Source organism: Hyla sarda, chromosome 4 (assembly GCF_029499605.1).
Source record: "Hyla sarda isolate aHylSar1 chromosome 4, aHylSar1.hap1, whole genome shotgun sequence".
Taxonomy (NCBI): Eukaryota; Metazoa; Chordata; class Amphibia; order Anura; family Hylidae; genus Hyla; species Hyla sarda.
The window spans coordinates 172,460,069-172,488,016 of NC_079192.1; the positions used below are offsets into that span (position 1 = coordinate 172,460,069).

The 27,948-nt window shown below is 41.6% G+C and overlaps 1 protein-coding gene across 1 annotated transcript; it reads right to left on the reverse strand.

The window, feature by feature from the left end:
• On the reverse strand, positions 1–27,948 carry LOXL1 (lysyl oxidase like 1). Its single transcript, XM_056572762.1, has 7 exons — positions 26,466–27,948; positions 25,858–25,966; positions 13,130–13,267; positions 3,783–3,939; positions 2,397–2,492; positions 2,185–2,300; positions 1–342 (listed from the first exon to the last, which is right to left on the reverse strand). Exons 1-7 carry the CDS (start codon positions 27,418–27,420, stop codon positions 336–338), a joined length of 1,578 nt encoding a protein of 525 aa, XP_056428737.1. The 5' UTR covers positions 27,421–27,948; the 3' UTR covers positions 1–335.

Here is a 27,948-nt window from a genome sequence, read left to right on the forward strand (position 1 = left end):
AAAAAAAAAAAGGTTTTCACTGAAGTACCCCTTTAATGAAAGAATGCCAACATTTTTAGCGCGACTACATCTTGCTACTTGGCAAATTACCTACTGGGAAGGTAACAAAAGAAACAGACAGAGAGGTAAACCACACATTTTTACTAGTTGAGTTACGTGGAGGGCAATAATAGAATTTATTTCATGGGTATACAAAGTGAGGGTTTTCACACAAGTATTAATAAGATTGCTAGTGTGCTTATCAAGACAGGGAATGGTGGGGAGGTTGCTGACTTGCTGTCAAAATAGGATTGTCTGAAAATTTCCATATATAATCATTTTCTTACAGATTTTGCTCAGAACCTTTGAAAAAAAATAAAAAGATATATATAAATTAAATGTAATAACAGAAAACAATGGAAGAAACGATAGAAGCAACATTAGACACATACAACACTGCAACCCTTCACAAAGATTACAGAATCTCCAAACTTGAAGTTGAAACTGCAGGCGGAAATTCCGTTTGCTAAAATGTATAGTGTAGTGAATGGCTTTCCGTTTACAAATTCCGCTTCACAAATTCCGAAGTGTGAATTTGTGAACGGAAAATCCGCTTGGAAATTTCCGCCTGAAGAATGGCGTTGCTCTTTCTTCAGGCGGAAATATTCACGGAACACATTGCAGTCTATTGGAGACTGCAGTGTCTGCGCGGTTCTAGCACCGACTGGCCGCACTCGGAATCTCCAGGCGGAAATTTTCTGCCCGGGGATTCCATAGTCTGAACCTAGCCGTAGGGGGAGATTTATCAAAACCTGTCCAAAGGAAAAGCTGCTGAGTTTCCCATAGCAACCAATCAGATTGCTTCGTAAATGTTTTAGAGGCCTTTTCAAAAATGAAAGAAGTGATCTGATTGGTTGCTATGGGAAACTCAGCAACTTATCCTCTGGACAGGTTTTGATAAATCTCCCCCTTTGCTTTCATGATGTCCAGATTTTTTGAGGTATTACTTTGTGTCCAATGTGTCATACTGCCACTATTTACAGCAGGGCCCTGCAGAGAAAAAGGCGCAGTGATGTAACGTAGCCCCGCCCATGCCCCAAGCCTGCTGGCCTAATGGAGGGAACAGATGAAGATACCGGGACAACAGGAGCACGGATCGTGGACACGTATATATGGTTGTCATCAGTGTCTCACGCACTACCTGCCTGTAGCAGTAGGTAAGTGTGGTGACACTGATGACAGTTTTCCTTTAACTTTCAGTGATTCTATTATTTTATAAATTTTTTACTTGATTAGGAAAAACAAAAAAAAAATCAAATCAACTGGGGACAAAAAGTTAAATAGATTTGTAAATAATTTCTAATTAAAAAAATGTAAAAATATTTATCCTTCTAGTTCTTATCACCTACTGTATACTAAGAGAAAGTTGTGTAGTTCTTTCTAGTCTGATCACAGTGCTCTCTGCTGACACCTCTGTCAGTGTCAGGATCTGTTCAGAGTAGAAGCAAACCCCCATAGCAAACCTATCCTGCTCTGGACAGTTCCTGACACAGACAAAGGTGTCAGCAGAGAACACTGTGGTCAGGCTGGAAAGAACTACACAACTTCCTCTGTAGTATACAGCTGATAAGTACTGGATGGACTAAGATTTTTCAATAGAAGTCATTTACAAATCCGTATAACTTTCTGGCACCAGGTGATTTGAAAACATTTTTATCCACCCGAGCACCCCTTTAACATTTCCTGTGGTGCTTCCATGATATCTGTAAGGGGCTGTAGAAGCACACTGAATATTGATTATTAGCTGGTCTTCCTACAGCAGCCATGATTCATTTTCTGCTCTCATACTTTGCTATCATATTGAAACATATTTAGTGATAAACACTGTTATAGTGGGTAAATAAATTGCCTAAGCAATTGGAGTAGGAATGGATTGCTTGACAGGAATGCACTACTTATTACATGCGGATTATTCTTTTTTTCTCGACAAAATACATTGTTTAAATGCTAGTCAAAGTCTAGTGTTGAGAAGAGATATTTCATGAAGTATTTCCATATAAACAGAAAACAAATGAAGCAATGCAGATAAAGAGGAATGAATGATGTCCATGTGAATGCAAAATACATAGGAGTGAAAAATACAAGCAAATGACAATTAAGGAGGTAATGACGATAAATGTGAAGAATATAAAATGGGCTTCTTACTGTGTAATTCGGCAGTTTGTGGCTGACACGTATCTTCCAGTATAGTGGATATTGCACCGCACCACATTATTGGTAAAATCGGACTCCAAAACAATGTACTTGGGGTTGACTACTACCTATGAGGCAAGTGATATCGATTAATGCATGTACAGTATATAGGTGCAGATGAGATACAATAATAACCTAGAAGAAGATATGTTTAGTTAACTTACCTTGAGTATATAGTTTCCTGGTTTTACTTCTGTTATATCAATCCATTGACAGTCAATGTCTGCATTGTATGTGTCATAACAACCAGGACTTAGACCCTAAAAGATAGACACCGATTTTAAAAGGCAATAACATTTTGTGTAGAAGTAATAAAATATGAAAAAATATAAATCTGTTATCACTGCAGTCATATCGACCCACAGACAACAGCTAACATATTTATACTGCATTGTGAACACCATAAAAGTAATGAACCTTTAGGCTAAGTTTCCACTTGTTTTCTTTTCTGGCAGTTTTTGGAATACTGCCACTGCAGTTTTTGAGCCCAAGTCAGAAGTGGATCCATAAAGGAGGAGAAGTGTAAGTCCTTCCTTTATATGTCCTATTCCTTTTGAATACATTTCAGGCTTTGGCTCAAAAACTGCAGTGGCAGTTTTCCAAAAACTGGCAGAAAAAAACCCAAGTGGAAACTTAGCCTTAAGGATGCAGCCTGTTTTGGCCTTATGGACGCAGACAATTTTCATTTTTGCATTTTCATTTTCTCCTCCTTGTCCCTTGAGGGTATGTTCACAGGATGGAATTTCTGTGCGGAATTCAGCATTAGAATTCCGCACAGAGATTTTGCAGCAGCGGAGTCCCATTGATCGAATACTGCTGTGGCGTGCACACAGCGAAATCTCAATTCTGGAGTCCTCAGAAAGAATAAACATGTATAGTCTTTCTGCGGAGTCCACACACCAAACAACAATGTATTTAAATAAGCCGACCGGCGTCAAATGCTGACTCCAGTCGGCTAATTTTTGCCCTGTATACGGTTCTCTATCCAGACCTAAAACTGTGGTATACCACGGTTTTAGGTCCGGTGGGAAAACCGTACATGGGGCCAAAATTAGCCGACCGGAGTCAGCGTTTGATGCCGGTCGGCTCATTCAAATACATTACATACGGGTCTGATACGGCTGGAATACGGGAGCGCCCGGTTTTTGGTCCCCCCCCCCAGCCGTATACGGTCCCGTATTGCTAAAATCGTAGTGTGAACCAAGCCTAAGTAAAAGCATTTCAAAGTTATTACCACATAGGCTTCTTACACACTGCCACTGTGCCCAGTCAAGAACGGCCGTCAAACTTTTTTTTTTCTGAGTTTGACGGCCGTTGACGGCACAAGCTGTATTTTTTCTCCCGCTATTTTCCCTGCAAGCCCCAACGGCGGTCCCACTACCGTGTGATAACGGTAGTGTGAAAGAGGCCATAAAGTGACACATACAGTGACACAGGCTAAAATTTAAAAATGAGAGAATTAATATAAAACTGAAATTGCATTCTAGCAAATAAGTTGGAGGCAGTACTGTAGAACTATTCACCTGGGAGGATTGAACATGGTCTCCTACCTGAGTGTGCGAGGTACATGCATATCTCTTGAGGTTTCCAAAGTCACATGTTGTATCCTCCAAACAGAAGCTGGCCTTATGTCCCTCTGCCACTTTCCGTCCTGTTGCGGCATCCAGCAGATCATAATGACTGAATTCATCCATACTGTGATAGTGCCTTTAATGGAAAATTCCAAAGTCAATTGTCATCTCTTCCACTGGTATAAAGACATTTTGTGATTGATAAATATATAGTAATTAACTGGTTAGGTTTTGAAGTATCATGCCATTGTTCATCTTTTTATTTATGTCATATTTTACCTATGGCCTTACTTATTCTCATCCACAGCCTTACAAAAAATGCTAGTGGTTGTCACTTGGAATCTGTCAGCAAAGCTGCAAGATACATATTGATATATTTATGTTGCTTATATATAGCACCAGCAGTATGGTGGCTCATGGGAAGATTTTTTTCAAAACCTGTGCAGAGGTGCAGTTGCCCATAGCAACCAAATAGCTTCTTGTATTTTTTTTTTTAAAAAGGTCTCTGAAAAATGAAAGAAGCCATCTGATTGGTTGCTATGGGCAACTGGGGAACTCTTCCTTTGCACAGATTTTGATAAATCTCCCTATGTTTATCATCTTGCAGCACTGGGGTCCTGGTGACTCCAGCTAAAGGAAACATCTGCATTCAGTTCTGTTTGCCTTGTGCTTGCATGGCTTTCCTCCAGATACTCAGTATTCCTCCCACACTGAAAATAATAAACAAAATGATAGACTGTATCAGTGGAACTAAGGAAACCAAAACAATATAAATCCATAGGGCTTTTACTCACGGGATTTTATTTTAATAGAATGTAGTTTTTGCAGAACTCTACCTGCCAAAAATACAGATCTAGAAGAAGAACAACAAATATAACAACTGTGCCCTGACATCCTATTTACTATATCTCTCATGGTCTAGAGGACAAAAATAAACCAATCAAAATAAGGCGGAAATCAACTTGGTGTGCAACATCTTATGCTCACTACTATGCATGTTCTCTTTGTAATACATGTAATCCAGAGCATGCTCCACAGGGACGAGCATACACTGTGTAGAAAGTAGGCCTGACCCCTGTCCTTTTGATGCCTTTTGATTACGATGCCCTTAGAACAACTGTAAAGTAAAACTGCATGTGGGGGTATTTATGTATATTGACCCTGCATGAGTATATATATATATTGGTCCTGCATATGGAGGAGGGATTTATGTATGTACATTGGCGCTGCATGGTGGGAGGAAGTTTATATATGTATACTGGTCCTGCCTTAGGGGCATGGGAGTGCCCTTTTTTCCTTTGAGCCCCTGCCCCTCAAAATGTCTGTGCACATTCCTGGTGCTCCACACTTTCCTTTCTCTAGCTTACATGTATCTATACAAATAGTACTGCACTTACCTACTCTTCAGGTCACAAGGGGAATATGGTTAGTTAGTAAATTCTACTGACACCCCAATTGGATTGCCACTTAAGTTTCTTTTTGTCCCCTGACCCATAGGATTGTAAATAGGTGTGTATGAGCACAGTAGATATGTTTGTAATTTCTCTGAATAGGCTATAGGTTCTGAGTCCCTATGTCCACTTAAATGGTGACAATGGCGGAGGTTTATCAAAACCTGTGTAAAGGAAGAGTGGTGCAGCTGCCCACACAGCAGCCAATCAGATTGCGTCTTTCATTTTTGAAGAGGCCTGTGAAAGAATCTGATTGGTTGCTATGGGCAACTGCAGCACTCTTCCTTTACACAGGTTTTGATAAATCTCCCTCATAATCTCTACAATGCTATGAAATATAGGGAAAAAGACATTAGGTTGCACTCACCCAGTGGCAGGTCAAACTTCTTTATTTACAGTTAACGTCCATTCATACTGGGTGCAATAGCTAAAACAAGGTGTTCAAGGAAAAAGCAAGTGAACTGCTAACCCAGCTCAGTATGAGAGGGTATCCGAAAAAGATTCTACAGAAAAGTTTAGAGAAAGTCAGGAAGGTTGAGAGGCAAGAACTTTTGATTAAAAAAATTTACAAACATAGAAGCAAAAAAATCGCCTTCAAATACAGCCCAATGGCAGATTTTATTGAAAAATAAATAAATAAAAAAACCATCTAGTTTTGGGACGTACTGGCATATGATACTGAGATAGGTCTAGAGGTTGCTAACAAACCTATCATTGCGTTCAGATGAAGAAAAAGTCTAAAAAATTAATTAGTAAAGAGTGCTTTCACCCCCAAAGAAAACAAACATTGGCTTACAAAGAGCCAAAAAGTGGGTAATTTTCGCTGCGGTCATTTGCATTCTGTCCCCAAACTACTAAAAATAGCTTCTTTAGAATAGGAGGCTATGAACCAAGTATAAAGGGTTCATACGTTGTCGCTCAAACAACGTAGTTTATTGTCTCTAGTGTAAGTGCTGACGCTTCTATATTGGCTCCACAACTAGGTGTTTATTCACAAGATATCGTGAACATCTCCGTTCTTTAGTGGCAGGGACTGGAGCAAGCAGAATCGATGACCATATGAATAAAGAACACATGAATGACACCAAAGCTCTGAAATTCATAGGACTTGAGAGCATCATGGAGAGCAATGATCAAGTGAACATTCTGTGCAGGCATGAAGCAGCCTGGATAGTCTGCCCTAATGCTCTGGGCAGATTAGGACTTAAAGAGCTTAATGCATTCCTATCTGCATGAGTTATATTATGTCTTTATGTTGCATAACACATTTTATTTTTCAGTTTATTAGTGCACTTTCCAAGTTTTTTGTGAATGGCAGGTGTTATGACACCACTGAAGGCACCAGATAAAACGGCGCATCCAGGTGACATCCAGCAGGTCTGAGAAAGAAGACAAGACCGCGAAAGGAGCGCCGCCTCTGCCGCTCAGTCGGCGTACTGCTGACTGCTCCTCCCTACCACTGCACCGAGTATGAACGGACATTAACTGTAAATAAAGAAGTTTGTCCTGTCACTGGGTGAGTGCAACCTGATGTATTTTTTCCTATGATTGTGAATCTTGCCTTTCTTTGGTTTTTGGTTTGCACCCCCAGAGGTCACTGTATTACATATCCACCCACAGCTGACAATTTGGAGTTATTTAAACCTTTTCAGCCCCAGCCAGAGCTAGTTCCAGCCCTAGCTTTTTCAGCCAAGTATGTGCTATGGAATATGATTGCACTGTGTAAGCAAGATGACCAATCTATATATATAAAACTCAACATGTGTGTGTGTGTGTGTGTGTGTGTGTGTGCATATATATGTATGTATGTGTGTATGTATGTTCCACAAAAACTTTCAAACGGCTAAAGATATTAACATGAAACTTGGCACACATGTTACTTATATGTCAACAACAAACATAGGATAGGTAATTTAACCCTCACTCACCCCCATTTGCCAGGGCTTATGTTTAAAGTCCCATGCAAGTCAATGGGAAATATGTTACTGCATAACTTCCAAACGGCTGGAGATATTTCGATAATACTTGGTCACATGTTACTTATATGTTCACTTAAAATATAGTATAGTTCATTTAACCCTTAACTACCCCCATTTGTGAGGGTCAGGGTTTTTTTTTTTAAAGTCCTATGCAAATCAATGGGAAATGTATGTTCCCATCTAATTTCCGTTAGGCTGGAGCTATTTCATTACCTGGTACACATATTACGAGTCGTGATATGAGGACGGGATGGGAGGTCGGGATATGAGGACGAGATATGAGGTCGGGATAGGAGGTCGGGATAGGAGGTCGGGATAGGAGGTCGGGATAGGAGGTCAAGATATGAGGACAGGATAGGAGGTCGGGATAGGAGATCGAGATTGGAGGTCAAGATAGGAGGACGGGAAAGTAGGTCGGGATTGGAGGTCAAGATATGAGGACGGGATAGGAGGTCGGGATAGGAGGTCGGGATAGGAGGTCGGGATAGGAGGTCGGGATAGGAGGTCAGGATAGGAGGTCAGGATAGGATGTCAGGATAGGATGTCAGGATAGGAGGACAAGATAGGAGGACGGGATTTGAGGACGCGATAGGAGGTCTGGATAGGAGGTCTGGATAGGAAGTTTGGATAGGAGGTCGAGATAGGAGGACGGGATAGGAGGTCAAGATAGGAGGTCGAGATATGAGGACGGGAAAGGAGGTCGGGATAGGAGGACGGGATACTAGGTCTAGATAGGAGGTCAGGATAGGAGGTCGAGATAGGAGGATGGGATAGGAGGTCAAGATAGGAGGACGGGAAAGGAGGATGGGATAGGAGGTCGGGATAGGAGGTCGGGATAGGAGGACGGGATAGGAGGACGGTATGTGGGGTCGGGATATGACAACAATATATGAGGACTGCATATGAAGTGAAAAGCTTCCTCCTTTGTTTATTTTCCTCCCCGAAAGGGATTAGGAAGGAAAAACCAGGCAACGCCGGGTACTCAGCGAGTATAAGTAAATAAATATAACTTCATTTGCCATGTCAGCTTTCCTGATATGTCTGTTTTAGGGTGTGTTCACACGTACGCAGATTTCATGCATTTCATGGATTTGATGCACAGGATATTCTGTTGCAGATTTCAATGTAAACTAAATGATTGAGCACAGTTTCTAATCTGCTGTTACAAATACTGCACATCAAATCTGCACAGGATCCTGTATGCGTGAATGTTCCCTTAGTGAATATTTGTATTTCCCATAAGAGAACAATTCTGAAGCATATTTTTGGTGCTTAGTGTTGAATTATTTCTTTGGGACATGTAGGAATAAGTTAACACAGTCAATCTCAGACAGTCTGACAAAGTCAGCAATAAATTGACATTGACTAGAAACACACTCCATGGAAAAGGGAAAAAAAGACACCCGGTTGTCAATTTATTCATACATTTCTATGAAGAATAACAGGAGTATGATGCTGCAGCAGGGTAATTTTATGGAGATTGCAGGTTTTTGCTAATACAGCCGTGTCAGGAGAGACAGTAATGACAGTAATTCCGCTCTGACTATGGTTTAACATGAGAATGGATTATAATACATAATTTAGCAAACAAAATTGTTACAAAGGGAGTATGATAAATCCCCAGGTGGGAGATGTGTTGCAGAAATTCCTGCCTCTCAAAATTACAATTATTTGAGTGGGGTTGTTTTACCTAGAAGCACATAGGTTTCTGCAAACCCCTTTTAGCTAAAGGAGAAAAAAAGAAGACATTTCTGCAACAAATCTGCAGCATATGAATATACCCTGAGGATTCACTAAACAATTCTCTTATAATTACAAAACACAAAAAAGAAAAGCTGCCATACCTTTCAGATCACAGGTCAGTTTTTATATATCACTTTAATTTTCCATACAAGAGGAAAGTTAAATTTTCACTTCCCAAAGCTGCTGTTGTAATATAATCACTTACTTTCTTGTCAAGGCTTCAGTCTCTATTGCTGCATTAAAGAATCATTCCAGGTATTTTGTTTGTTTTGCTCATATCATGCACTCACCATCACAAAAGCTTCAGTGTCACCTGTTTTATTCCAGCACAGCTGTATCTATACAGTTCAATGCTGTAATTGGGGCATGTGATCACCAGCCTGACCCACAGAAAGTCAGGATCCCATCATCTATCAGATCCCTTCTGGTTGCTCATAGACCCCTCCCCACTTACATCTGTATGCTGCTGCTAACTTGTTGAATTTTTGCTGCTTTTTTTTTATTTTTTATTTTCATGAATTGCAGCAAAATGGCACCATGTACTGCAATTTCACAAACTGTGGTAAAAAACACATCATTTTTTCCCAAAAAGTGATAAACTGAAACAAAACGTGGTAAAAACTATTCAAAAAGGTGGTAAAATGCAACGTGTGATCCCAGCCTGAAGATCTTCATAAAACACCCCAATTGTGACTATAGGTCAAATCGCTTTGCCGTTATGGCAATATTTCTCTAAAAACACACTTTAAATAAGAAAACAAATCAAAACTGCACATACTGTAAACTGACCTCAACTCCCTTATGAGTAATCAGTTTACCTGGGTAAACTCCAGCACCAGCAGTCTAGATAGATTAACTACAGTTAATCAGCCAGAAGCACCATGGGAAAAGTAGGCATCATCAGGAAATAATTTCAGTGGGGAATTAGATATTATAGCTAAAAAACCCATCCCTGGCTTACAATGGAGCCTATCTTATGCAACAAGTCAGATCAAGTGCACCATATGCACTTTTTCCAGCTATATCTAGAGATCAATGGTGGTTTTAGTACTGAGACCCCAACAATCAAACTATTGACATATCTGAGTGACATGTCAGAAGTATTTTTAATTGACAGTAAAACTTTATTTTAGTAAAGGGCATTAATATCAGGTATGGGAGTGGTTATAAATTGATGGGGTGTGAATGCTTTACATTGAGGAGGGTATATGCCTAATACACATCCCTGGACTGTATAAATCCTGCCCATCACCTGATATTCCCTCCCATTATAAAAATTAAGTACATGCCTATCTGATGATTCTGTTACGTTATGAACTCCGGCCACACACGCTGGCCATGAGTACATGGCCCCATTACCTGCTGCTGCTGGCGAGGCTGGGATTCCCAGCGCGGGACACGTCCGCATGCGAATCCCAGTCCGTCACTCACTAGGTGCTTCTCCTGCTCCTGCCTCTATGCTCCAGTGTGCGTCTCCCAGTCCCATAGGGTGCCCACGCACTGGAGCTTTAAGATTTAAAGGGCCATTGCGCCTATTAGTGTAGTACATCTGTGGCTCATTGATAAATTCTTCCTCCTCCCACACTTCCCTGACGGATCTTTGTTGCCTTGTGCCTGAGAGAAAGCATTCCTGAGAGTTGCCTTGACGTGTATCTGATCCTTTGCTCTGTGACCTGACCTTGCTCCTCTGCCGCCTGCCTACTGACCCCCTGCTATGTCCTTACTAAGCTACTGTGCCGCCTGCCCTGACCTTCTGCTATCCTGACTACGAGCTATCTTATCCCTCCTGTGCCTTGCATCTCCTCAGCCACCTGTGTGGTCGAGCCGTGCCAGGGGTAGCGATCTGGGTGCTGCCTGCTGCAGCGAGTCCATCCTGCTTTGCAGTGGGCTCTGGTGAAAACTCCACTCCCTGGTATGTCGGGGTCATCTGCCACACAGGTCCAGCAGATCCACATCCACCGGGGTTCCTGTCTTCTGAAACGTGAGTGTTACAGATTCCCTGAATTGTCAAACTATGAACCCACATATCTAGGGAATGGAAGGGCATATCAGAATTAAGGTACTCTAAGCTATTTAATCACAGTAAAATATAATTTTGGGGGGGGGGGGTTATCACAGGTCCTCTTTAGTCCCTTAGATGCCAACAAGGTCAGACTTTTGTTGGGAGTTAGCAACAGTCTGGTAGAGGTGGCCAGGGGCACACAATTCTGCAGAGCCTCCACGCCTCTCTTTTTTAAGTCAGTGATTGGGCCGCTGTGTGATTTACACACAGGTCCTTAGCGCATGTGCCATTGGAGTCTCATCTCCAGCACGCAACAAGCTGTCACAGCGAGAGCTCGCTCCTTCTGCAAGCACTTTCTCCCGATACTTCCAGTAAAATAGTGGCCATTCTCCACTTCACTCTTCACACACTTTCGGCGATGTGCTGGGAACTCCAGAGAGCTCTCTGCCTCTAGTATCTTGACTTCCCAGCACATCTTTGATAGAGATATTCTTCAATTGTATCAGGACCTGTCCTATACAACATTCCGACAGTGCATTCTGCTGAAACCTCTAATGAAAGTTCTTCTGGATTGCAACATCGCTCATCATTGGGGGTTCCATTTGTTCTACATGCTGGAGCAGAGGACCACTCGGAAACTCTCCCCGCATGGTCTAAGATCTAAGATCTCCTGACAGGAAGAAATATAATTGCCAAGTCGAGCTCTAAGTGTTCTGCATTTCTTTAAGATTTGTATACTCCAGTGGTGACCTGTGGCTAGCAAAGTCTTCCAATGCATCGTCTGAGCCATTCATCACTTCCTTAGCATCCATGGCATCCACCATGAAGCAATGCTAGGACTGGAATGGAACTCTGAAGCTGTGGTATCCTTTCTAGCTGCGGTACCTAACATCTATTATGTGCCTGTTCTGATATTCCCATATTTATCTTCCTCTCTGGCTAGTTCTCTTTATACCTTTTTATTGTTGTTTTCTTAAGCGTTAGTCCCTTTCATGATCACTACCGGTCTCCCTCTCTTTTTCTGTTTTAATTCACAGTAGTATCTTATTAGCCTGATACCTAAATCCCAACCCAGCAATGCACACCTCCCTGACGTTTGGTGTGTGATGTATACAAACCATGTCCACAGTTATATGTACTGTATTTTGTAGACCCCTAGCAAGCCCTCTTGCTAGTTTTGAATTTATAGTCTTAGTTCTGGATTCTGTGTTTATTCTTCTGCAAGGTTTTGATGTTTTTTTTTTGTTTGTTTGTTTTTACCTTGGACTATTACCTGTCACAGTGGTGCCCTTTAAGTTATATTGAAGCCCTATTTGGATCATGGGTGATCTTTACTTTGCAATCGACTGTGACGTCTTGAAGACAACAGAAGTAGTCCTGTAGGAATGAGTAGCTGTCTTGCAGAAAGGCTCTTATTAAGCACAATGACAAACACACAACACAGATTGAGGAGATATCTGACAATAGGCCCATAAAAAATCTACAGGCAGAACTACAATATATCATTTAGATAGACTGGGCAGACACAAAAGGCACGTGGCAGACGTAACATAATAGACTCAACATTCATGGTGTACCCAAAACCAGGCAAAAACATGGACCAATACTCCAAAAAACAAACCCTGCAGCCAGGAACTGTCTAAAAAAGTAAGAGACAGGGAAATCAGATTTGAAGTAACTATTCCTGTCAAGCAGATGTGTGGAAATATTACCCCATGTTGCTAGACATGTTAAACACTTTTCTTCATGCCAACTCTTGGCTGACTTACTTTATAACAATATATTATGCCAAAACAATTGTGCATGTCATGAATAAATCTAGCACATTTTTTTGTGCGCTGGAAGTCAAAATTCTGAAGTAATTTGCTTAGTAAATCAACCCAAATATGTATTTTCTCATGAGACCAGAGGAAATACCATAGCATTGTATCAATAAGGGCCAAACAGATTAGAACAAGACCTAAATAATTAGAACAAAGGCTTGAATAAATCACATTAGTCCAATAAACATAAAAATAATTGCTGCCGTCTTTAAAGGTTGGATCGTTAACATTTATTATTGTAGCTAAGGCTAGCATTAGTGGCCATAAAAAACACTTTAAAAGTATAATAAGGTGAATCATTTAAACGCAATAAATGTCTTATACTCACTGATGGCAGCTGTGCCACTCCCATGCCTGGCGAGGTCGTGTAGGCAAAAAATCAGCAGTTCCCTGGTTCTTCACTCTTTGAGGGAAGCGAAGTAGAACTCTAACATCATAATCTGAAGATTCTGCCGCATATGCAGAGCTGAGAAGAGAGTATAAAGAAAACGGGAGCAGTGAAAATAGGTTTTATGTTTTATACAATGTGTTGCCAAAGCCAAGATATATAAAATACATTAAACGCAACATTAAATGCTGAAGGTAAAATACAGTAAATGTCTGATTCTCTGAAAAAAAATCATATTATATGCAGAAGAAATGCACGGGCAGAGGTGTGTGTCTTAGACTGCTGGAACGCGTTTCCATAGGGTAATCAGTTTACCTAAATATAGAGTGGATGTAGCAAAAGAGGAAGATTAAAAGTAGGTCAACAGGTGTTTTAAAGAGGTTCTGTACATGCTAAATGTTGTCTTTATTTAAAGTACAGCAGTAGATCAGAAGATAGTATATAAACATCTTAAAGTAGACGTGTCAGCTGAATAGGCTGCACTATATAACAATCCTGAACTTCTAGTACCTAAAACCTTAGTCCTGAAAGAATATAGCAAGCCTATATTTAGTCATAAGTGAAGCTCTCCCCAGCTTCTTTCCACCACTCCCACACCACTTTGTTCTGCCATTTACATAAAGAGATTAGAAGTTTTCCTTTAAGAATCTAGGGTAATTGATGTGTTAATGACTGTGTACTATTGTGCGGTGTAAAAGAACAAACACTAAACATGCAGCAATTGTCCTAATCTGTCCCGCATTTTGTTGGAAACCTAGTTCTTATGAATTGCCTCAGCCATGTGGTTTTAGATGGCATATAATGATTCCCATAGGCACTTTATAATTTCTCCAAACAGTTAATAGTACAATTCCTTTACCCAATAAGGAAAAGCATAACTGAGCAAGAAACATTTAGAACAAAACAAAAACACAGCCTGGTAACCCATTCCAGACCCCACACCACTACCCTAAATGTAACATTTTCACTTACATATTTTTCCTCTTCACATTCTAAGGGTATGTTCACACATGTGTTGTAAGACAAAATTACGCAATTTTATGGGTTTATAACAAAAAACAATGACATGCTAAGTTTATTACATGAGTCACTACGATTCCACTATAACAAAGTTATATAATATTGGTTTAAACATCGCCAAGTTTTGACCCCTATAACTTTTTTTTAGTGTGCTTCAAAATAAGAATAGTTCTAGAAAAAAACCTTAATGCTGGTTAATCCCTTTAATACCTTTAGGTCTCATTTGACTGATACATTGCCATTTGTTTTGTGAGTTGTTATGTTTCTAGGATTTTACTCCTTTGTGTTGAAGTTAGATTTTTGGTAATTGTATATTATGACTTTGCCATTTTGCTGGTTTTACCCAGTTTGACTATCATATTATCATAGACCTAATTGTATCATATTTTGTTGAAAACCTTTAATAAATACACATTAAAAAAAATTATGAAAAATATGTAAAAGGTTTATGTTCTCACTACTGATTCTACGCATGTGGAATTCCGCTCAGAAGGCCTATTTACACCAATGTTATGGTTAATTTTCCATGCACAGAAATTCCGTAATGTGAACATACTCAAATAAGCAACATAAGGAGCTGGGCAGATTCATTTCTACAGTAGTTTTATGAGAAACCTAAAAGGATAACTTGTCATTTAATCATGTATATCTCTGCTTATTCTGGGCTAAGTAGAGAAGTGGACGGTTCTCCTCAGTGATTGACAGCTATCTGTATATAAAAATGTGCATTTAGAGAGAGCTGCCAATCACTGAGTAGGACCACCCACTTGACTATTTAGCCCAGAATGAGCAGAGGTATACATGAATAAATGACAAGTTATCCTGGAACATTTTAAGCAAAACTATATTTGAAACTGCTCAGTTCTGCCTGCTCTATATGATCTTGCCTACAGATTTAACTGCATGTTTAATGTGACAGGTTTCCTATATATCTACTTATATATCTAACCAAAGAATAAGTTGGCCAGCACTATTGATTCCAAACTATTATATGGACCTGGCTTACAGGTGCAGGCTGCTGGGCTAAATATACAGCAACAGGAGAATACAGCAGCACACTGCTAGTACAAAGATATAGATAAAACATGAGTATATAGATGAAACATGAGTATATAGGTAAAACATGAAAAGCTATACAGCTGTAGTGCAACAAATGAAAATATGAAATTATGAAATTATGAAACAGTGAGGTACTTGGCTTGCAAATAGAGATGAGCGAACTTACAGTAAATTCGATTCGTCACGAAATTCTCGGCTCGGCAGTTGATGACTTTTCCTCCATAAATTAGTTCAGCTTTCACGTGCTCCGGTGGGCTGAAAAAGGTGGATACAATCCTAGGAGACTCTTTCTTAGGAATGTATCCACCTTTTCCAGCCCACCGGAGCACCTGAAGGCTGAACTAATTTACGCAGGATAAGTCATCAACTGCAAAGCCGAGAAGTTTGTAACGAATCGAATTTACTGTAAGTTCGCTCATCTCTACTTGCAAATTTGGCGGCCAAATAGCTTGGAACGTCCCACCACGGTAAGGTGACCTCATTTTGGGACGGACCCTACACTATAAATATGCATCTGTGTGAACAGTTCAGCAGGCATTGCAGGATCTGAAACATCCAAGGCACCTTATATACACCTGATAGAGGTGGGTGGGGTGCAAGAGCCAACATGGAGGTAGCCACTCCCTCGTATGTGTAATACAACTAAAGAATAAGTTGGCCAGCACTATTGATTCCAAACTATTATATGGACCTGGCTTACAGGTGCAGGCTGCTGGGCTAAATATACAGCAACAGGAGAATACAGCAGCACACTGCTAGTACAAAGATATAGATAAAACATGAGTATATAGATGAAACATGAGTATATAGGTAAAACATGAAAAGCTATACAGCTGTAGTGCAACAAATGAAAATATGAAATTATGAAATTATGAAACAGTGAGGTACTTAGCTTGAAAATTTGGCGGACAAATAGCTTGGACCGTCCCACCACGGTAAGGTGACCTCATTTTGGGACGGACCCTACACTATAAATATGCATCTGTGTGAACAGTTCAGCAGGCATTGCAGGATCTGAAACATCCGAGGCACCTTATATACACCTGATAGAGGTGGGTGGGGTGCAAGAGACAACATGGAGGTAGCCACTCCCCCGTATGTATACAACCAAAGAATAAGTTGGCCAGCACATTCTTTAGATAGATAGATAGATAGACATGTATATCCACACTGTATTACATTTTATACACAATGGGGTTATGTTGCTGTATGCCATACAGCAGAATCCATTTCCCATTTGCCAATGTTTTTGCATACAGCAAAATTGAATGTACTATAAAAGAAACTGTAAAACAGAGATAAAAATGCAGTGTGAACCCAGTCCAAGATTTAGTTGTGCATATCTATTGTCACATGTGGTGGTTTGTCTCTGTGGTGTCCCGATACCGTACGTTGTACCGTACCTTGTGTGTTAAGTCCCCAAAGTCAAGAGTTCCTGCATTCCGGTAGGATCCTCCTAGTGGGATAACCTCTTGTCACCTCTTCTTTCTTCTGAACTGTTCACACAGATGCATATTCATAGTGTAGGGTCCGTCCCAAAATGAGGTCACCTTACTGTGGTGGGACGGTCCAAGCTATTTGGTCGCCAAATTTGCAAGCTAAGTACCTCACTGTTTCATAATTTCATATTTTCATTTGTTGCACTACAGCTGTATAGCTTTTCATGTTTTATCTATATACTCATGTTTTATCTATATCTTTGTGCTAGCAGTGTGCTGCTGTATTCTCCTGTTGCTACCTATATATCCAACTATTATATCTCAAATAAATTGCTGTAACATGAGCCAAAAAATGTACCTCAATTTTTTTTTTTGGAGTACTGCACTATTGTTTGTCCAGCTATTATATCTATATATAAATCAAACTGGTTCTCAAAGATGGTCATACTCATTAAAGTAATGAACAATACTAGGTTCTCACAGCTTCATGGACAAATGGCACTGTTTATTGACAGATCAATTTGACTTATAGTGTCTGCTGGGCAACATCTGAAAGGGATGATCTTTAGAAGATAGTTTCTTGGTGTTCCTACTTTAAGAAATAAAAAATCTTGAAGCAATGTTTTTCATTGGTAAAGAATACAGTTTATTTCAATTTGTTGCTCCAATAGCTATATCTAATAAAAAGATCAAACATGTAAAGTGGATTTGGGGTAAAACTGCAGTCATTAGATTAGAGTGCAATGGAGTAAAGTTACTATTTGCTTGCAAATTAATAATGAAGAGTACATACTGTTCAGTAACTACTGGCTGATGTGTTTGGGAACATAAAGTCCTTCAGCGGTGAAAGGGTATGCAAGCTTTGTTATCTGTATTTCCTGAAACATTTGCTCCACTTCTCTAGATGCTCCTAAAAGTTCAGGGTTGTCACTGTAAATGAAACTTTGTATTACAAAATTTCATTAATGTCCTGTTCAGTTGCTTGAAATTATTCCACATTTAACAGTTTTTTTCTAAATAAATTCAATGTGAGGTTCACCTACAATGGCATTGGCTTAGGAAGAACTCAATGGCCTTTCATGTTTGAGGGAGCGGAGAGGGTTGACCGTGTTGGCTAATAGCTTATTATTTTCTTCTGAGAAAAGTGGCAGCACAGAAATCTAGTAGTCACTCATTACTTTTTAACATGCATGTATTTGAGTAGATCAGAAGAGAGTACAGTTGGTAAGCCTAACCCTATGTTTGCATTAGAATCTAATTAATAGGATTAATTAGTATGTAACCAACATGTCAGGATTCGGCAGGCTGGAGGTGAATCCTCTGTGTCAGAGAGGGATTGGCGTGGACCGTGTTGGTGGACCGGTTCTAAGTTGCTAATGGTTTTCACCAGAGCCCGCCGCAAAGCGGGATGGACTTGCAGCGGCGGTAGCAACCAGGTCATATCCACCGGCAATGGCTCAACCTCTCTGACTGCTGAGATAGGTGCGGTACAAGGGAGTAGACAAGAGCAGGGTCGGACGTAGCAGAAGGTCAGGGCAGGCAGCAAGGATCGTAGTCAGGGGCAACGGCAAGAGGTCTGGAACACAGGCTAGGAACACACAAGGAAACGCTTTCACTGGCACAATGGCAACAAGATCCAGCAAGGAAGTGCAGGGGAAAGGGAGGGGAAAAAAAGCTAATTGGACATAATATCGCACTAAACTCAAAAATGGGCTGGACAAAGTTATTGGCACCCTTTCAAAATTGTGGAAAAACAAGATTGTTTCAAGCATGTGATGCTCCTTTAAACTCACCTGGGGCAAGTAACAGGTATGGGCAATATAAAAATCACATCTGAAAGCAGGTAAAAAGGAGAGAAGTTCACTTAGTGTGGCACACACAGACACAGTGCAAAGACTAAGTATGGGTAACAAAAAGAGGAGAAGAGAACTGTCTGAGGACTTGAGAACCAAAATTGTGGAAAAATATCAACAATCTCAAGGTTAGAAGTCCATCTCCAGAGATCTAGATTTGCCTTTGTCCACAGTGAGAAACATTATCAAAAAGTTTGCAACCCATGGCACTGTAGCTAGTCTCCCTGGGCATGGACAGAAGAGAAAAATTTATGAAAGGTGTCAATGCAGGATAGTCCAGATGGTGGATAAGCAGCCCCAAACAAGTTCCAAAGATATTCAAGCTGTCCTGAAGGCTCAGGGAGCATCAGTGTCAGAGCGAACTATCTGTCAACATTTAAATGAAATGAAACGCTATGGCAGAAGACCCAGGAGGACCCCACTGCTGACACAGAGACATAAAAAACCAAAACTACATTTTGCCAAAATGAACTTGAGTAAGCCAAAATCCTTCTGGGAAAACGTCTTGTGGACAGAGGAGACGAAGATAGAGCTTTTTGGTAAAGCACATCATTCTACTGTTTACCGAAAACGGAATGAGGCCTACAAAGAAAAGAACACAGTACCTACAATGAAATATGGTGGAGTTATAATGATGTTTTGGGGTTGTTTTGCTGCCTCTGGCACTGGGTGCCTTGAATGTGTATCAAGGCATCATGAAATCTGAGGATTGCCAATGGATTTTGGGTCGCACTGTACAGTCCAGTGTCAGAAAGCTGGATTTGCGTACGGGATCTTGGGTCTTCCAGCAGTACAATGACCCCAAACACATGTCAAAAAGCACCCAGAAATGGATGGCAACAAAGCGCTAGAGAATTCTGAAGTGGCCAGCAATGAGTCCAGATCTAAATCCCATTGAACACCTGTCGAGAGATCTTAAAATTGCCATTGGGAAAAAAGGTGCCCTTCCAATAAGAGAGACCTGGAGCAGTTTGCAAAGTAAGAGTGGTCCAACATTCCAGCTGAGAAGTGTAAGAAGCTTTTTGATGGTTAAAGGAAGTGACTGATTTCAGTTATCTTTTCTAAAGGGTGTGCAACCAAATATTAAGTTAAGGGTGCCAATAATTTCGTCTAGACAATTTTTGGAGTTTGGTGTGACCTTATGTCCAATTTGCTTTTTCCTCCCTTTTTTGGTTTAGTTCCAATACACACAAAGGGAATAAACATGTGTATAGCAAAACATATGTTACTGCAATCCTTTTTTCTGTGAGAAATACTTAATTTTCTTGAAAAATTTCAGGAGTGTCAACATTTACGGCCATGGCTGTATATAAAACACTGCATTATTGAATATATAGGGCTAAATAGAGGCATGTACATGGGTCTTCATAAGGCTCCCAATTACCATGGAAATCTATCAGCATCTGGTGATCATGTCACCAGGTTTTGACGATGGGCTAAAAGGTTCCCAAAAACTCCTTACAAAATGCAGTCAGTGTCACATTTTGACCATGGCATGTAAGGGGTTAATCTACCAAGATCGGAGGCTTCTCCGGTCCCGATAGAGCAGAAGTCTGCCTATTATGCAATAGCTGAGCTCCCATGCTATATGGCATGAAAGACCTGTTTTGGCTTATTCCCACATCACTGTAAAAAGGTGTATGGGTCAGCTTAAGGCCCCTTAGTGACCATCATAAAAAGTGGTATTAGCGTTCACTAAGGAGAAAAAGGTTTTAAAAGGGACAACAAAAAAAACTGATGGTTGGTCCATGTCTGAAGGGTTGCAGTGCTAGGATGGTTCTGTGGTCTCTTCATTATTTACATCACTAGATACATCTGAGGAGGAGTTTGCATTTAGTAGAGGTTGAGCAGAGTATTGCAGCAATGTTCTCTGCAAAGGCGGTAAATACTAAGGTTCCAGAAAATGTCATTAAGGGTAGGGTCACACATGCCACAATACTGCACATGTGAACCTATCCTAAAAGAAAACATTTGTATGAATTAGCCTTTGAGACAAATAGTTACTGCAAGTATAGCTAAGAGGAAACAAAATAAGGAGCAGCCAAGCAACAGGCCTACTACCATGTTGACCACACCCTATCTTCAAGTTCTTGAGAAGACCAGCAGGATCCCTTCCATACTACAGATGTTTACGTATGTGAATTTTACTCATGTATAAAGACATTGTAGAAGAGACATTGATCAGTGTGGCATATAACAACCAGTTAGATGTTGGGTTTTATTTTTCAAATCAGGTTCCAAAGTGAAAATCATTGGTTGTTATGGGTAACACTGACATTTATATCTAAACAATCTTAAAGGGGTACTCCAGTGGAATTTTTTTTTTCTCAAATCAGCTGGTTCCAGAAAGTTAAACAGATTTGTAAATTACTTCTATTAAAAGTCTTAAAGGACAGCTGCAGCGGAAAAACACTTATCCCTTTTCAACAGGATAGGGGATAAGTGTCTGATCACGGGCGGCCTGACTGCTGGGGTCCCACCACCGGCCTTGCCGCACTGTGGGCCGGCTAATGCGTATAGCATCGAGCTTATTAAGCTCGACGGACATGCCCCCCTCCATAAAGCTCTATGGAAGAGGCGGGGAGGCATGAATGCCCTTTAACCCCTTGGGGACGGAGCCCATTATGACCCAAAGGACGGGAGCATTTTTTGCAAATCTGACCACTGTCACTTTAAGCATTAATAACTCTGGGATGCTTTTACTTATAAATTTGATTCCGAGAATGTTTTTTCGTGACATATTCTACTTTGTGGTAGTGGTAAATTTTCGTCGATACTTGCATCATTTCTTGGTGAAAAATTCAAAAATTTGATGAAAAATGAAAATTAAACTTTTTTCTAACTTTGAAGCTCTCTGCTTGTAAGGAAAATAGACATTCCAAATAAATTATATATTGATGCACATATACAATATGTCTACTTTATATTTGCATCATAAAGTTGACATGTTTTTACTTTTGGAAGACATCAAGACATCAAGACAAGCTTCAAAATTCAGCAGCAATTTTAAAATTTTTCACAAAATTTTCAAAATCTGTATTTTTCAGGGACCAGATCAGGTTTGAAGTGGATTTGAAGGGTCTTCATATTAGAAATACCCCATAAATGACCCCATTATAAAAACTGCACCCCTCAAAGTATTCAAAATGACATTCAGTAAGTGGTAAGTGTGTTAACCCTTTAGGTGTTTCACAGGAATAGCAGCAAAGTGAAGGAGAAAATTCAAAATCTTCATTTTTTACACTCGCATGTTCTTGTAGACCCAGTTTTTGAAATTTTACAAGGGGTAAAAGGAGAAAAATCCTCAAAATGTGTAACCTAATTTCTCTCGAGAAAGGAAATACCTCAAATGTGTATGTCAAGTGTTCGGTGGGCTCAGAAGGGAAGGAGCGACAATGGGATTTTGGAGAGTGAGTTTTTCTGAAATGGTTTTTGGGGGGCATGTCACATTTAGGAAGCCCCTGCTGCCAGGACAGCAAAAAAAAAAACACATGGCATATTATTATGGAAACTACACCCCTCAAGGAACGTAACAAGGGGTACGGTGAGCCTTAACACCCCACAGGTGTTTGACAACTTTTTGTTAAAGTTGGATGTGTAAATGAAAAAAAAAATTTCACTAAAATGCTGGTTTTCCCACAAATTTTACTTTTTTACAAGGGGTAATAGGAGAAGATGCCCCCCCAAAATTTTAAGCCCATTTCTTCTGAGTATGGAAATACCCCATGTGTGGATGTCAAGTGCACTGCAAGCGCACTACAATGCTCAGAAGAGATGGAGCGCCATTGAGCTTTTAGAGAGAGAATTTGTTTGGAATGGAAGTCGGGGGCCATGTGCATTTACAAAGCCCCCTGAGGTGCCAGAACAGTGGACACCCCCCCCCCACATGTGACCCCATTTGGGAAACTACACACCTCACGGAATGTAATAAGGGGTACAGTGAGCATTTACACCCTACTGGTGTTTGATAGATCTTTGGAACAGTGGGCTGTGCAAAGGAAAAATTAAATTTTTCATTTTCACGGACCACTGTTCCAAAAATCTGTCAGACACCTGTGGGGCATAAATGCTCACTGTACCCCTTATGACATTCCGTAAGGGGTGTAGTTTCTAAAATGGGGTCACATGTGGGGGAGGTTCCTTGTTCTGGCACTATGGGGTCTTTGTAAACACACGTGGCCTTCAATTCCGGACAAATTTTCTCTCCAAAAACCCAATGGCGCTCCTTCTCTTCTGAGCATTGTAGTTTGCCCGTAGAGCACTTTACATCCACATATGGGGTATTTATATACTCAGAAGAAATGGGGTTACAAATTTTGGGGGGCTTTTTTCCTATTTTCCCTTGTGAAAATGAAAAATTTAGGGTAACACTAGCATTTTTGTGAAGTATATATATATATTTTTTATTTTCCCATTCAACTTTAATGAAAATTCGTCAAACACCTGTGGGGTGTTAAATTTCACTATACCCCTTGTTACATTCCGTGAGGATTGTAGTTTACAAAATGGGGTAACATGTGGGTATTTTTTTGCGTTTATGTCAGAACCGCTGTAAAATCAGCCACCCCTGTGCAAATCACCAATTTAGGCCTCAAATGTACATAGCGCGCACTCACTCCTGAGCCTTGTTATGCGCCCAAAGAGCATTTTACGCCCACATATGGGGTATTTCCGTACTCAGGAGAAATTGCGTTACAAATTTTGGGGGTCTTTTTTTCCTTTTACCTCTTGTGAAAATAAAAAGTAAAGGGCAACACCAGCATGTTAGTGTAAAAAAAAATTTTTTTTCACACTAACAGGCTGGTGTAGACCCCAACTTTTCCTTTTCATAAGATGTAAAAGGAGAAAAAGCCCCTCAAAATTTGTAGTGCAATTTCTCCCGAGTACGGAAATACCCCATATGTGGCACTAAACTGTGTCCTTGAAATACAACAGGGCTCCGAAGTGAGAGAGCGCCATGCGCATTTGAAGACTAAATAAGGGGATGTATAGGGGTGGACATAGGGGTACTCTATGCCAGTGATTCCCAAACAGGGTGCCTCCGGGTGTTGCTAAACAACCAGCATGCCTGAACAGTCAGTGGCTGTCCGGAAATGCTGGGAGTTGCTGTTTTGCAACAGCTGGAGGCTCCGTTTTGGAAACACTGCTGAATACGTTTTTCATTTTTATTGAGGGGGGCAGTGTAAGGTGGTGTATATGTAGTGTTTTACCCTTTATTATGCGTTAGTGTAGTGTAGTGTTTTTAGGGTACATTCGCACTGGCGGAGGTTTACAGTGAGCTTACCGCTACGAAAAATTTGCCGCAGCTCATACTTGAATCAGGAAACTTACTGTAAACTCGCCCGTGTGAATGTACCCTGTACATTCACATGGGGGGGGGGGGCAAACCTCCAGCTGTTTCAAAACTACAACTCCCAGCATGCACTCACAGACCGTGCATGCTGGGAGTTGTACTTTTGCAACAGCTGGAGGCAAACTGGTTGGAAAACCTTCAGTTGCGTTTTGTTAACCTAATTCAGTATTTTCCAACCAGTGTCCCTCCAGCTATTGCAAAACTACAACTCCCAGCATGTACTGATCGCCGAAGTGCATGCTGGGAGATGGAGATACAGTACGCAACTACAACTCCCAGCATGCCGAGACAGCTGTTTGCTGTTTGGGCATGCTTGGATTTGCAGTTTTGTAACATCTGGAGGGCTACAGTTTAGAGACCACTGCACAGTGATGTCCAAACTGTGGACCTCCAGATGTTGCAAAACTACAAATCCCAGCATGCCCAGACAGCAAACTGCTATGTGGGCATGCTGGGAGTTGTTGTTTTGCAAGATCTAGAGGGCCACAGTTCACTGTACAGTGATATCCAAACTGTAGCCCTCCAGCTGTTGCAAAACTACAAATCCCAGCATAACAGCTTGTCTGGGCATGCTGGGAGTTGTAGTTTTGCAACATCTGGAGGGCAACAGTGTAGAGACCACTGTATAGTGGTCTCAAACTGTAGCTCTCTAGATGTTGCTAGGCAACTTACCGGCTTCCGTCGGATCCAGGGAGCCAGCCGCACGACATCGCCGCCCGTCGATCTCCGACACCGATCGTCGCCCGCAGCCTCGACCGCAGGGTAAGCGGACTTCGGCGCTGTTCCCCTTCGGTTTCCCCGTTCTGCCCCGCCTATTGTGGGTGGACAGAACGGGGAAAATGAAAGTTAACCCCCCGCCCCCGATCTGCTATTGGACGTAGCTTCTAGACGCCCAATAGCAGGGATAGGAGGGGTGGCACCCCTGCCACCTCACTCCTATCTCTTCAAGGGGATTGTGGGTGTCTTAGACAATCGCGATCCCCCTTATATTCCGGGTCGCTGGGTCACCATAGACCCGTATGACCCGGAATAGCCGCAAATCGCAAGTGTGAATTCACTTGCGATTTGCGCCGATCGCAGACATGGGGGGGGGGGGGGGTCGGATGACCCCCCTGGGCATTTGCGCGGGGTGCCTGCTGATCGATATCAGCAGTCACCCCGGTCCGGTCCCCGCCCAAAGCGTGGCAGGGACCGAAATTCCCATGGGCGTATGCATACGCCCTTCGTCCTTAAGTACCAGGATGCAAGGGCGTATGCATACGTCCTTCGTCCCCAACAGGTTAAAGGGGTATTCCAGAAAGTTCTTTTATTTGACTATGCTACAGGGGCTGTAAAGTTAGTGTAGTTCATAATATAGTGTCTGTACCTGTGTGTGACGGTTTTCTCACAATTCTTATGTGATTTTCATCTGAATATTTCTTTTTAACAGCATACAAAGTTACCGTTGTCTCCGATTTTTCTTAGGTTGCAAATGCGGCAGAGACCTGACATCACTAGTCAGCTGATGACAGGGAGCCTGTCTGCTTCAATGGGTGGAGAGATCAATCTGCAACTAATGCAACAGCTGTAGGCACCCTGATTGAAAACCACAGGTCTTTTGAATGGATGCAGATCATTTATGTTTCAATGGGTGGGGTGGCTGATGTGTGGGAGGGAGGGAAATTGAATGATGGGATTTGTAGGCAAAGAAGGAAAGTCAAACAGGAAATACCAGTTCACAAAAAGCTAGCCACAGTATTATGGTAATCTCACAACATAGCCATTTAGCCCCAAGACAAACGCAGATCCTTCCTAAGCATGTTCATTACTGTCTGGCAGGTACATACTAAAATCACCTTATGGTGGATAACCCCTTTAATGCAGCAGGCCTTCCTGCAAAATCCTGCAACAATTGGATGCATGTAAGAAAACAATTGTACTTAAATTTATTTTGGTGGCACAAACCTAGAGAGGCAGCGTTCCTCTGCTGCACAACGTAGGGAATAGAGATGGGCTCGCTGGACATAGGTTGCAGCCTGAACATAACTTGGATCCGGAACCAAATCAGGAAGCCCTAAAACAGAAAACAGGTTTACATGTGTCAGTGTCTCAGGATAAGAAAAACTCAATTTCACAAACCTGTTTTATTACAGATGTCCCTCAAAATTAAGCAGATAGCAGATTATCCCACTGCTAGGACCCCAATTGATCAGTTGCAATCTATCTAGGAACTGTGCAACAAAGGTTTAATATTCCTATAGTGCTATAAAGAACATGGAGAATACACAAGACCTATGAATGGTCTGTCTGTGTAATGCATAGACATGCAGGACCCTCCAGAGGGAAATGTAGGTTTCTGCTAATAGATGAACCCCTCTATTAGAATTCCCTAATAGAGCATTTGAAATAGGTGTACTAAGCCACACAACTCCTTTAAGTTGGCTTTTAAGTAAGAGATCATAAAAATATGGCTTGGCATAATGGCATATGAAATTCTTGCTCAACAAAAGTTCCCACAATAAAATCCCACCCTCCTCAACTAGTAATTTAAATAGATATAGTAGTAAACTCACCTCTCTGACCACCACGGAAAACATTCCCAACATTGGCTCTTCCTTGTTGCCCAGTCTGAGACTCCCCGCCATTGACTGGAGTATTAGCTGCACGACTTTGTGGTTGGAAATAATCTGGTCTTTGTGCTCCGTAGTAGCTTTCTCCCTGACCTACTCCACCATATGGGGGGAATCCGGCATCACCACCTCCACCTGCTACAGCTGGTTGTACTGGATCACTTTCTACAGGGGTATCACTTCCTCTGAATAGACTGTGGGAAAAACGTCTGTCAAGCCCATCCTGGGGCACTACAGGATTTACTGGAGCTGGCTGCCGAGGAGGCAAAGCTGGGGATGCAAAATATGGTGGTTGGGCAAAAGGTGGAGAAGGCTCCTCGTAGAAATCTTCATAACCTCCTCCCCATGGAGGTTGTGCTGCATAGCCCCCTCCACCTCCACCTCTGGAATAGCCATAGCTTTCTTCATAGGTCTGGGGATAATATTCAGGCTGGGCCTGGGGTACAAAAGGTGGCTGGGGTCTTGAAACAAAAGACTGTCCTACAGAGTTCTGTGTCGATGACTGACGTGTTCTAGTACCCCCTCCTCTTCCACCACCAGCCCCTGCGGAAGCAGTAAAACGACCTGTGCTAGCTGTTTCTCCTCCCCCTTGCCAATTATCTGGCACTTGTCCAAATCCAAATGGGTGACGAGTATTGCCCCTGACTGTCTGAGATCCAGTGCGTGGTAAAGTGGGTGCTTGACGGCGGAGGTCAACGCCACTTCGAACTCCATCCACTACAACTCTAGTTCCTCCTGTGCCCTCTCCTGCAGCCTGGTATTCAGACCCTGAATTCAGCAGTCGATAGCGTCTTCCACTTTCTTCCCACTGGATCATTTGTCCCCATCCTGCCCCATCCTGACCTAAGCATAAGGACAATCCTGACAGACATAGACCCAGTTGAACTAGCAGAGCCATGTTAGTGTCCTCTCTTCAGAGACGGACTGAGGAATGTGGTACTAAGGTGCCAAGCTAGACAAGGGAATTAGAGCAGCTTGCCTTGAATGTTCACATGAACACACACATTTTGGTGAGCACAGACTCCAGTGACTGGAATTTCCTGGCTTTAAAGGTGGTGAGAGGAAAAATCTCTGAGCAAATCTGAGGTCTTGTAAAAGAATTTAGTACAGATGTATAGCAGAGAGTTCAGGGAGGTCCAGCTGCAGGTTCCTGTCATACAGACCAGTGACTGATCAACAGTGCCCTACAGGTCAGCAAAAGATGGTTCAGTCAGGCAAGACTGCAGGTCCCAGCCAGATGGTTCTCAAGCTCTCCAGCACAGGAGGAGTTAATAGTCACATCCTTTGTTCTCCAGGTCCCGTTATTCTGTTCATGTCTGTCAGTGACTTGCAGAACCTTGCAGTCTGATCGGGTCCCCTGTCCTCCTCCTCCTTATCTGTCTCCTCCGTCACTCCATCCTTTCTCTGTATCCATTTCTCCTATAAC

Excerpts from the sequence above, each read along its gene's own strand:
- LOXL1 (XM_056572762.1), bottom strand. The coding sequence starts at position 27,420 with ATGGCTCTGCTAGTTCAACTGGGTCTATGTCTGTCAGGATTGTCCTTA. Across the intron at positions 2,493-3,782 it reads CATGTACCTCGCACACTCAG|GGTCTAAGTCCTGGTTGTTA; the intron begins GTAGGAGACCAT and ends TCTATCTTTTAG. Across the intron at positions 2,301-2,396 it reads CAGGAAACTATATACTCAAG|GTAGTAGTCAACCCCAAGTA; the intron begins GTAAGTTAACTA and ends CTTGCCTCATAG.